Genomic DNA, 12901 nt, shown 5'->3' on the forward strand with positions numbered 1-12901 from the left:
CTGAGATTGTTTAAAATCCGTACAGTAATAGAAAGATAGACTAGTAGACCCTAGGAGCTGAGTGAAGACTACAGAGGATGTCCAGAAATAGATTTCCTAAGTAGAAACAGGCTGAAGTACATTATTAAAGACATGTTATGCAAGGTGTTTTTTTTAAATCTGAAACTAGTGCAGCTTATTTCAGCTGGTCTGATGGGTTCATCCAGCCATTGTCACCAATGCGTGTTTTGTCACCTATGAATACTTAATTCCACTAGAGCAAATGTGCTAATGATACTCCTTTTTAATTTCTGTCTTCTTCCTCCATTGTGGAGGAATTTAAATTCAAGATTAGAGTTTAAAATTAAAGGATGTTTATTTAAATTGAGTTTGAAACAAAGCATGAAGACGAGAAGAGTTAGCATTGTAGGTCTGTGGTAAATTTGTTGTTAGTGAAACTGAGCTCTTCTGTGAGCAACTGTTGGGGGTTTTTTGTGTGGTCTTCCAGCATCAGTAGAGTTGTGCCAAAGGTTTGTATTTCAGCGGGTGCTTCCAAGGTGGGAATCACATAAGGATTAAGAATAAGTTATTTTCTTTAAAAACTGGAAAAGCTGCTGTATCGATTTGTTGGTTGCACATGGTGCCTTTGAAAAAGCTGCAGAAATACAGGAAACGTTGTATTTCTAGTTATTACAGATGAGGACAGTTTAAAATGGCAATGGATAGTGAAACAGATTCTGCTTTAGCTTTGTGCTTAGAGCTGCTTTTGGGGGAGGTTATTTTTTCTTCTTGGGCTTTTTGAACAAAGATTGATGCAAGATTTTTATTTAACTAAATTAATCTACAGTTTTAGCCAATATTCTAGGTGGGTTTTATCCTTATTCTTTTTTATTTTTGTCACAAACAGTAACTGCTGCAGTTGATTTGTAAAATGTGTATTAGCATTTTTTACAATCTCTGATTTTTTTCTTCAGAGAATTGCTTTTGATCAAATAACCTCAACAGTAGCAGATGGATCTGTGCATTGTAAGATGTGCATTAGAAATCAAAACTAGAGAAGAAATAAGAGATAATAGTATGACAGAAATGAAGAATGTTGGGCTTTCCTTCTTTTGATTGCTACTTTTCTGTAATACAGTATTTAATTGTGGGTTTTCTTAAACTACTCTGCTACAACTCGGAAGATATTCTTGTTTCACTGATGTCCTTTTTCCAGCTACATTCTCACTGTTGGTGCTTTACTTGATGCCTTTTGAGTTTAAAATTTGTTTTGCCTGCTCTACAGTATGAATATGTACCTGACCCTTTCTTTTGGATGAAAAATGCTAACAGTTATGAAGCTCTTCAGTGAGGCAGATGTATAAAGTGCCCATTATCATGTATACTATAAACATTACAAATGTTTTTTGAAAGGTTAGATGCTTTAATTGTTCCAGCTTTCTCTTGCTATGATCTTCTTGGTCATTTTGTCAGCAATAATGGGCACAGTTCTCATTCACAGTATATAAAAAATAATAATTTTTAATTATGTCTAAATAAATACCTAATTTTAAAAAATAATCTTTTTCTATGTGCTAAGCATATAATAGGTAAAATACTTGAAGTTGTACTGTAATCATCCAGTATGACAGGTAAATGTCAGGAAGTAACTTCTGCGTAAATCGGGTACCATGTCAAAAGGAACATGAATTATTTAATTTTATTTTAAGTGAATACAAAATGCATGGAAAACTCTACACTTAGGAGCCACATGTAGAAGTTTTAAAGGAGGTGTTTTTATTTAGATTCTGCTTTCTAATACCTGCTTTTTAAAGCTGGTAGTTTTTCTGTCTCTCAACTGTGAAGGCAGTACTGCAACATGTTAAAACACTTATAAATCAATACTTAATGTGACCCAAGCTTATCCTTTCGTTTCCCTGCTCCTATATTTCTACTTTCTCCAGTGTGTTGGTCCTAACTCTTACCTGATTCCACAGTGAGCCATTCTAGAGCTAAATCAGCTGATGGGAACCATGCACTTCTGAGGAGGAGGGAAGGAAATGGCAGTGCTTTTAGACAGCTCAGCTCCTCAATCACCTCACCATGTAGTCACCTTTACTTGAACCCCACAGCCTATATCACTTCAAATTAAAAGCGTCATACTGTAAAGCCATGGTTTTGTAAAGCCATATAAAATGGATTTTATTAAAATACTATTTTTAAAATACTCATTTAAGTAACTGGAAATTTACACCACCACACAAACTTAACTTAAAATTTAGTTTCAGACATCTATGCTTAAGGCAAATGTAATTATACTAACTCATTGGACTAATACGTTTATATCTCATTTCTTTGTTATCTTTAAATTCAGCTGAGCACCAACTGTTTAAAAAAAAAAAAACAACAAACAAAAAACAAACACAAACAAAACAGTCCAGTGTTCAATAAGATGGATATCTCTATCTGAAAAACTTTTGGAGGGTGGATACAGCAATAATTTGAGATCTAGGTGAGCATAAGAATGGCGCCTCAGACTCCTTCTCTTCAGGATTTTTCTTGACAAAATTTATTTTTAAAATAAACTTTTTTCTTAACTGTGCTATAAACTTCCAGCAGATTTTTCTCTTATCTTCCAAATCTATATTGGATAACTATTGGATTCTTAAATATGTGTTACACAGAATTGAAGAGAAATTGCAACTGAAAACATGAGCCTATAATAAAAGTAATGTAAATGGACCTGTAGGTTCTGGTCAAAGGAATTGGGGAAATTGTGTCCTTCTAATATGGAGTACGTGGCATATTTTCAGTTGCAGGGGCAAAGATATGTTGTTTGATGCATATTTACCTTCAATTCATTCTTTGTACTGAACTATTTTAATCAAATCTTGCTCTTAAACTTATAATTTAACTAGAACACTTGCATCTGTAAGGTGGCAGCTTCTTGTCTAATTATGTGAAAGTTCCATCCTTCTTACTGCCCTATAGTTTTATTATTCTTCAAAGCTACATAGGTTGTTCTTGTCAATATACTGCAGTATTGCTGAACATTAATTACCAATACTATCAAACTGAGTTATCAGTATAACAAGATGAAAGTTTGCAGTTTAAGTAGAATCAAACATTTTATATTCTTCTCTGCTCCATAGCATAATTTACAATGAGAACATCCTTGTCCCATTCTAACAACGAGCAAGAAGACAGTTGGCATTAGAAGCTTCTTTGTCCTCATGCGTTATTGAAAATCTTCTAAAATTACTTCAGACTGCAGCATCTATAGAAATGTGATTAAATTATTAGGGCTTAATTTAAATTTTATATTCACAAAAGACTTGCATATCTGCAACTTAATTCTGTTCTAGCAAACCCTTCAATATTTCCATAGTTAATGATTTGCAAATTGAACAGTTTCTCCCCTTTTTAAGTTTAGAAAAAGCCCGCAGTCTAAACAGTATTTTCTTCTAGTTCATGTAAGCAAAAAATAAAGTAACACATTTTAATTGTTGTTTTTGAATGATGCAGAAGGAAAACAAACAACTTCAAAAGTTGGTGCTGATTTCAGACTGGTCAAATTCAATAGCTGCTATGATAATTTCTTTATTCAGTGGTAATTTGCTTTCCCATCTCTTTGGATGTGAGCTTACTGGATTTCTATCACATAGGTTACTCAGCATCCTGAATTGTCTATCCTTGATAACACAGCTGCCATGATGATTTGGGAGCGTTTTAGTGCTGAGGTAAAATAATTCATGAGGCAGATGGGATGTAGGAAGCCACTAAAGGTGACTGTTTGGCTTTATCACTTGGAGATATTTGGAGAAGTCTGATATTTTCCTCACTCCTCCTCCCCCTTAAAACTCTACTTTCCATCTCCCAACTTCCTTATGTAATGAGAGGGACCTAGAAAACTTAACTGTGCACAGATACAGAGATATATATACACACACATTAAAAGGAGGTTCAGCTTCATAGAAATATAATTTGGCAGGCTGAGAAAGCATTTCTTATAGTATGGGTAAAGTACGACAACGTTTAGGGCTGTGGTCAGTAGCATAGTGGGAAATGACTAAGGGACTCGGTGACTTTGGCAGATGATCTGATTTTTGCATATTAACTAAGGAGATTTCATCATGCAACTTTACAAAATCCACTTAAATATTAATACCAAGCTCCTCAGAGCTGTATGGGCTAATGGGCAATTTGAAAGATTAATTTTTTTATTATAGTATGAGCTTTGATTTCATAGCCTCGAAAAGCAGATTCCCTGAAATTTTCCTGAGCTGGGGCATACCACCTCTCTAGCAAGTCAAGTTTGTTTATAATCAGGACTTGTAGTGGTAGTCATTAATGCAGCAATTCTAGCTGCTGCTTTTTGGCTGCTTACGTTCAACTGCTTCTCTGTTCTTCCTTTTTAGCCCATACAAGGTAACTCGTGGTGGCCTGTCTCTTACTAGGAAGGCAGTGTATTTCTCAATATGCTAGGCAGGGCTGCAAGGTCAAAATGTGAACGTAGGTATTTCTCCTGGAGTAGATAATAAGCAGTAAGTTGATTTTTTTTTTTTTTCCTTTTTTTCATTATTATATGCTCTTTGTGTCAAAATTCTAGATGTAAATAGATGTTGCTTGCTTAAACATTAAAAGGTCATTATTCTACTAAAGGTTTTGGAAATACATGGATTGAAGACACTTGAAGAATATTTTTGAAAACCTGTAAATTAACACAGATTTGCCTAATTCTGTACACCTGGAATTTTTTAGCCATCATGTTAGTCGACCTTCCAGTGTTGTGTTTTATCTTTTGTTATAGATTAACATACTACATATGAACTCATGACTGTTCTTAAAGTCTAGCTGACAGCACAAGAGTTTAAAACTAGTTCAGAAAATTAAATAAGTTTGTATAGTAGACTTGTGATGGTGGATTTATATTAAAGGTAATTTTTTTCCCAACTAAACACAGGGATTGAGTAAATTACTAAGCAATTATTCTTCTAAATATATCACATTATCATCAGAAATAAAATTTATATTATGGGTCAAGATGAAAATACATCAACTAAGACAATCTTCAAACAAAAGACCCAAATTAGATTATTGGGTTAAGGATTTTGAATAGGTCTAGTTTATCTCATGTAATTTTTCACATTTAAAAAAAAAATAAATTATTGACAGCTGATTATGTCTTGCAAGCAGGGTTTCTGATTTTGCAAATACAAAGCTGACAGTCTTTTACTTCTTTGACAGATGGGGACGGACGAAGTGAACATTTATTACCAGTCTGTGAAGATACAACATGTCAAAAAAGTGCCATCTACTTAACGAAGCTAGGATTGGATCAGGTATTGTGAGTTTGGAATTGCAAAGACAAAGGAAAATACTGTGCTTTATGAAATAATATGAAATAGGAAAATAATTTTTCAGGAAGGAAAAATGAAACTTCCTCACCTGTAATTACTGCATATAAGAGACTTTTATTTATTTACTTATTTATTACCTATCTGAAAAAATGCGGGTTTGGTGGGAGAGGTTGCATACCTAGAATTCTATATAATGGATAATTCTACTCAAGAAAATTATGGATGTTTTGGATGAGTCACTTTCTTGATTGCAAAACACTGCCTTCTAAGCACCATAACTTCCCTAGCCTTAGCACAAGATGAAAACCAAGGTTTGTATTAAGAGTTGCAAACAGATCTAATTAATTCATATAAGCTTCTTCAGTTTAAGTTAGGGAGTTATTTTACAGTTAAAAAAAAATAAAATAAATACATACACACCCATATATCAGGTTGAACCAGCCCACACCTCTTACCCCTTATTTCTATGGTCTCTTTGATTGTTATTAGTTAAGTAAATTTCCAAATGGTATATGAGGACTTGTTTAGGCTATGTATCTTCAGGATTGGGCTTCTATTAAACTATTTCAGCTTTCTTTGTTCACAACACTACTTGTTTTGAGAGTCATGGTCATAATTCATGTAATACTATATATTCATTTATTCTAAAGCGTGTGCTAATCTGTTTTAAGTATTTACAGTGCCTTGCTTTGTTATAAAGTTACAGCTTACAATAAATTAACCTAATGTTTGTTTGATGCCTTAATAAATGTTTTTACTAAATTCGTATTTAGCAATGTGAACCTAAAGGCCAAGGTGGCCTATAAAGTACTTGCTTATAGCTGACAGTAAAACCCACTGCAGTGTACTTACAGAAATTTATAATGTATGCTATACATGTTTCTAACTAGGTTATGAATTAGTGTTTATTCCTTTATTGACAAATTAAAAGTAGAAATTTTTTGTGTAAGTAGTACCCTCTCTGATCTGTATTTCAGAATTTATAGGTGAACATATCTTTTGCTCAAGGAACAGTACATAGTTTGATAAAGTGCTTCTTGTTACAGTTTGTAGTCCAAGTTGATAGCGTAGATTTTCTCATTTAAAGGATCAGAATTTCTAGAACACAGGCTGTAGCATACTTTCCTACTGGCAAGAAAATCAATCCCTATTGGAAAGGAAAGCACACAGTTACCGGTCAGTTAAAGAAATATAATTAGGATGGAATATGCCATCAATGTAAGAAAGAGTAAGTAGCTCTAAATGTATCTTCTTTCAGCCTTCTAATCTTGGCATCTCCAGTCTTCAAAATGCATGTTTTCCTGTGCACCCTGTGGTTGTTTGGGGGTTGGGTTTTTTTTTTAATTTTTATTTATTTGTTTGTTACATTAATTTCCTGTGAACACAGAATAGAGACAATGGATTATAGTGTTTCTGGATACACAGTGTTACAGTAGAGTTTGAGTTACAGGTCACAGCATTTGTATAAAGCAAGTGGATGTTCGATTCAGGATACTTTCATTGCTTTCCGGTCAAGGGAGAGAACACAGACTTTTGATAAGCATGTTACACTGGTTATATTGCTGTAATGGGCTGCTTACAATTCTCTGTTGAGTAGCTGGGGTGCTCTAATGTCAAAAGACAACTGCTCTTTAGCTCTAAATTTAATTCCTTACTCTTGCTAATGTAAGAAGTAAAAGACTTGAGTTTTTTTGCTCAAGTAAATTTGAGACAAATATTCTCAATGAAAGTAATTTCACTGTGGAAAATCAACCACACACAAATAGCATGTACCATTGGGAGGTGGAAAGCTGTTACTTGAGAGTAGCAGATGACCGGACAGTGTGCTAAAGAAAAGTTATATTATCTGTTGTTCGTGGTACACTTCTAGAAGGAAGTGATGCAGTAGTGGCAGAGGTGTGCATAGTATCAGAATTTTTCTGATGTAGGTCTTTTATTGTAACCTGCTCTGAAGTAACATTGCACATAGAGAGTTTTTCTGTTCCTTCGTTATTTAATTTTTTTTATGGCAGTCAACTATTTAATTACAAATATATCAGATTTTTAACATACCACTTTTGATGCTCATCAGTATATTTCATTTTTATACTCAATTTGGCAATTTCACTGTGTAGTTTCAGTTTTAAAATAACTTCCAAGATAATGACATCTGAGGTAAAAATTAGCACTGTCCTGGTTTCAGCTTCCTAGTAGCTGGTACAGTGCTGTGTTTTGAGTTCAGTATGGAAGAATGTTGGTAACACTGATGTTTTCAGTTGTTGCTAGGTAATGTTTAGTCTCAAGTCAAGGATTTTTCAGCTTCTCCTGACCAGCCAGCGAGAAAGCTGGAGGGGCACAAGAAGTTGGCACAGGACACAGCCAGGGCACCTGACCCAAACTGGCCAAAGGAGTATTCCATACCATGGGACATCACATCTAGTATAGAAGCTGGGAAGTGGGGGCAGGGAATCGCTGCTCGGGGACTGGCTGGGTGTCGGTCGGTGGGTGGTGAGCAATTGCCCTGCACATCATTTGTACATTCCAGTCCTTGTATTACTGCTGTTGTCATTTTATTCGTGTTAACATTATCATTATTAGTTTCTTCTTTTCTGTTCTATTAAACCGTTCTTATCTCAACCCACGGGTTTTGCTTCTTTTTCCTGATTTTCTCCCCCATCCCACTGGGTAGGGGGGGGGAGTGAGTGAGCGGCTGCGCGCTGCTTAGTTGCTGGCTGGTGTTAAACCACGACAAGCACCCAAATGTTGTCACTTTATTTTAAAAAGTGAAGAATCCAACGGATTCTCATCCTGCTAGAAAAAAAGTATTAAAAAGTATTAAGAGTCACCTAGAAACTTTAAAGCAATTTTCCCTGCATATTTTTAGAATTACTTTCATTAAAATGACAGTATCAAATGGCATGCAATAATGACTTGTTCTTGCCTACCTTTTTAAGGAGTTATATCTAGAACACTCTTTTCTTGCAGTCTTAAACTCATCTAGGGGTTTCTTCTAAGGCATTTCATCTTTTCTATTTTGAAACAGTAGAAAACATCAGTGTCTTCATTCATATGTCTGCAGTTTTTCCCATGCGTTGCATGTTTCCTTCAGGTAGAAAACTATTCAAACATGTTACCATATTTATTTGGAAGTGAAATGTTTTGATTTCACTAAATTTGGTCACTGTGAGATCAGATGACCCAGCTTCCAGCTTTGACTAAGTAAGTTAATCTTCATAAGCAATGATAAATGTAAACTTTGTGGCAACAGACTGGGATCAGTTCCTTTCATTTAATCACTTTACAATTTGAGGGAAATAATAATAAGCCCTTGTGGTGCAGAATGTGTTTCAACAAAGGGATGGTATCCCTTGTATAACAGGTAGGTAATTGTAGGGAATCTATGGGAAACTGAGAGATTGCAAGTCTGTTATTGAAAAAGAAGATACTATATATCCATTATCTCTGTTCAGTATTTGCTGTAGGGTTTTGGGGGGGAGGGTGTTCTTTTTTGTTCTTTTTTTTTTTTTAAGTTAAGGATGTAGTGAAGAATTCTGGTTTCCAGATTTTTTTATTTTTTTTTTAAAGAAGCTTACTGATCTCCGATGTGAAAAATCACTAATTAGATGGCTGTCTTACATAAAATACGTTGCATATGGTAACTGGATCCGGGTCTGTCCTTCCTGCTTTTTTATTGTGACATTTGATGAAACCAAATGAAAATCAGTTAACACAGTTCCATGAGAGTGTATGATGCATTGGGATGAAATGCATAACAATCAGAAATACACATCTGTAAAATTTGTGGTTGTAAAAATTATGCTGTGGAGAGGCATGCAATGGCATGTCAGTTGGAGTTGTTCTGGTAAGATCTTGTTTGAGGTCTGTCAGTCTACACTGTATTTCTTATGATGTCTTTGGCACAGCTGGATGGCTACTGAAAAGCCAAGCAGAACTAGGAGAATTATTTCAAGGATGACCTTTCACCATCGGTTTTAATTTATTTAATTTAATCTTTATAAGTATAAGAAATATCTCAGATAAATTTCCTTCTTTTGGATGATGGAGCAAAAGTAAAGGCCAACAAAATACAGATGAGTGACTTAAGGAGATACAGACCTACTAAAATTTTAAAAGAATGTGAATGTTTCCATAGCAACAGAAGAATTGCTGTCAGATCTGAAGTAGAATCCCATATGCTGTTTCAGATTGTGGCAGGTGTGAGGACACCTCAGACATCTTTAAATTCACCTGCAATAGCTACAGACTAATCTGCTAGCTGATTTAGATCTCTCATCTGGATTCTAAAAATTAGACCGAGTTCTCCCTAAAAATGTTTTAAAGTTCCTGGTATTGATTATTGTAAAAACTCTAGATACTATGATATTCTTAGAGGTGACTGATCTTTCTTTTAATTTTGCCAAGTATTCAGTATGATTTTTCATTTATTTCCTGAGGCAAACAGTATTATTTTGGTCCCTTCATTTGAGAGTGTCTTTCTGGGCTTGATGATTCTTACAACCTTTCTCTGTACAATAGAAAGGTTATAGCTTTATTCTTCTTATAAATTTAGCAGCTCTGAGGTAGAACACAGCAGTGCATCCTACAGCAAACCACAGGTCTTTGTGGTATCATTCTCTAGGCTAGAGAGGTATGTGACAGCATTGATTATCAGCTGCAATTGGTCAGTGTTGGAAGTTTTTCCTCATTCCTCTATAACAGTTTAAAGGGGTGAGGGGATTGCAGCTGCTGTAATTTTCATAAGTCTCAGATTCTACAAGATGCTCTCATGATTTCTAAGTTGCTTGCCTTTCTCAAAGCAGTAATGGGGCCATGAGCCACATTCTAGCATATAACTTTTACTGCTTTGGTTACTTTTTTCTGTGTTGCTAAATTAATGTTTGGGATTGTCATCTTCTGGACTATGAACACTGTAAGTTAATGGTGTAATCTATAGGTAATTTACTTTCCTTTTATGCAGTAGTGCCTGCTCAACTGCATATGGAATTCAGGTGACCTTCGTATGCACTGAAAGCCTAATGCATCCTGAAATCATGGGATTTATTTTTTATGTGCAGCTGAACTACAATGCATGTGTACAGTAGAGGGGGATGCCCCCAGGGAAAAGGACTTCTGTTGCTGTGGCCAGTTCTTCCAGGCCACTCTTAATACTCACCTATAGGATGGGATAGTGTTTGTCATAGAAAGGAGGACAAACCCTGGCATTTCCAGAAAAGATATTGGCCAAAAATGGGCTACCAATTTCCAAATGCTTTCTGACTTGCAGCTGGCTCCATGTCTGTGTTAGGTGGCCTAGAAGTGGGCAGCTAGCTGGATGGGGTTTTTGCGCTTCATAGGTTTCTGGCCATGGTTTAAAAATTGAGATATATTAATCCCAAAGTTTTGGCTCAAAGACCTGTTAATATACTTTAGAAGTGCCTTTTCCTAATGTGTGGAAGAATGTGGACTCTGAAAGAAATGCGCCCTTTTCAAGTTAAGTGGGGTGAGTGCAACTAGTTTTAATATTTTTTTTCTCAAGTACCCAAGATCTTTCTCAAAATGAAAAAGACACTGTTTTCACAGGGCAGTAAAGCATTCTCTTTTCTACTTGTTGAAAACCAAATATTTGAAGAGTTTGAAAAAAATTTTCAAGCACTTAAATAAAGATGTTTTTCTTGTTTTAGTCTACAAAATCATTACTTGAAGGAGTAAAAATATCTAAGTGTTGTAAGTAATGATATTAGTGGTGCCATGCAGTGGAATTTAACAGAAAGTGAGGAAGTAAATCTTTGATTTCTCTAACTGAATTTTATGTGTTCACTTATATTTTCTTTTAGATACACTCATTCCATTTTTCAGTCTATTTTTCATCTGAGCTACATAACAGAAATCATATGACCAGAAAACCACAAAAAATAGCTTTGTTCGTCCTCATTTTACCCACCTATTTCTATCTTAGAGTGAAAGGAAAAAAAATAGGTTTCAGTCTTTTTCCTATTAAAATAGTAATGGCAAACATGAAGCTTAAAGTAATTGGATTATCAAATACAAAAGCAGTAGGAGATTTATATTACTGACAAACATATTTTCATTTTTTGCTGTCTGTACTGAAATATCTGTCCTGAGGCACATGAACAATTAATCTTGCATTACATTACACAATACTGCCATTTATAATAGAAATATACAGAATGAGTTTCTCCAGAAGTGTGGATTGCTCTGAATTTAAACTGTCAGAGTAAGTTACGTATAGTAGTAGAATGTGCTATGGTTACACATCAAACAAGACTGATGTTTTTGAAATGTTCTACAACTGCTGTTATAAAAAGTCCCACAGCTGGTTCAGTGAGATGGATGAATCTTACCTTAGTGTGCACAGTGATGGTGCTTGGTAGCGATAGGTGATGGTTCTGTTTTGCTCACCTGTTGTCTTATATCTCTGCATTTCATTGTAGACCTTACGTTTGTAAAATTGATTTCTATGAACCACTCTGAGTAGAGTAAAAGCAGAATACAAATTCAGATTTGTGCCTAAAAATTCATTTTTAATTTTGTTGCTTTAAAATAGTGTTACCATACGTGGGAACGTTTAGAAAGTATGAGAAGGATATAATTGGGTTTCATTGCAATGACTGTAAACGATACCATGTAAAGTAAAAACTGTTATTATATTTCATGGTTCTGATTTCAATCAGTGCTTTTCAAAACTACAGTATTTTGCAATAATATTGTTTTATCGGTCTTCTGCATGACAAATAAGTGCTAAGAAATCTAAACCTTTGAAAAGTTTCCCTCAGGTTAAGAGTCTTTTTCATATTTTCTGTTTCTTGGATTCTTCCAAATCTTTAGCAGCTAACAGTAACTAAACAGACATGCATATGTTGTAGGTGAGGGGGTGAAGCTCAAAGTACATTTAATTTCAACTTTGAGTTCTCAAGAGTGTTGTAGATCATCTTTGCAGTTCAAATGTCATCACTTACCCGGGCAGGCATGCACTAAGTATATGCAGTGTCTGGCAGAACTGTTCCAGGCTTCTAAGCCATCTGTGATATCCGAAGTTGCCCTTAGTGCACTTTTTTAATAATTTTGGGGGCTTCTCTAATATGCATGTGGTTGTATGTAATCTCAAGAGACCAGTCCAAGTGTCGCATGCAATTACCATGTGTCAGGAATGTTGTTGATTACTGGATTTTGTTAGTGAGGGAGTCTCTCCATAGCAGGAAATGATGCTGTCAGGGATCTCATTCTGGTTCCTGAAACAGCTAAATTAAGGCTTGGATGAGAGACATTGAAGATGCTGTTAAGTGCTTTTGATGTTGGTGATAGTGATCCTTAGAGATGGGACCCTTCTGTCCTTTTGAAGGGCTTGTTAGTTAGTTGACATATAAAATTACTTCTGGCTTTTAAAATGTCACTGAATTTTTCTGTAGCGTTGAAATGTTAACCCTGGTAGTTCAGCTTCATACCAACTTGTGAAATTACTTTGATTTTAATTAAGATAAATTCTTATTTAGCACCACTGCAGCACTTTGTGGAAAGTAAGTGCAGATACATTCTATTTCTTGTCCTGGAGAAATTATACTTTGCATTTCTTTTGTACTTTCAAT

At 35.0% G+C, this 12901-nt stretch overlaps 1 protein-coding gene across 2 annotated transcripts in view; it reads left to right on the forward strand.

The window, feature by feature from the left end:
• The window catches only part of ITFG1 (integrin alpha FG-GAP repeat containing 1), a 91922-nt gene that overhangs the window by 39588 nt on the left and 39433 nt on the right, over positions 1-12901 (forward strand). For both annotated transcript variants that reach the window (XM_049805252.1, XM_049805251.1), the window contains exon 9: positions 5206-5300. In XM_049805252.1, coding sequence (XP_049661209.1) covers positions 5206-5300 — 95 coding nt within the window. The remainder of the gene's footprint in view (positions 1-5205; positions 5301-12901) is intronic.

Source organism: Accipiter gentilis, chromosome 7 (assembly GCF_929443795.1).
Source record: "Accipiter gentilis chromosome 7, bAccGen1.1, whole genome shotgun sequence".
In the NCBI taxonomy this organism is placed as follows: domain Eukaryota; kingdom Metazoa; phylum Chordata; class Aves; order Accipitriformes; family Accipitridae; genus Astur; species Astur gentilis.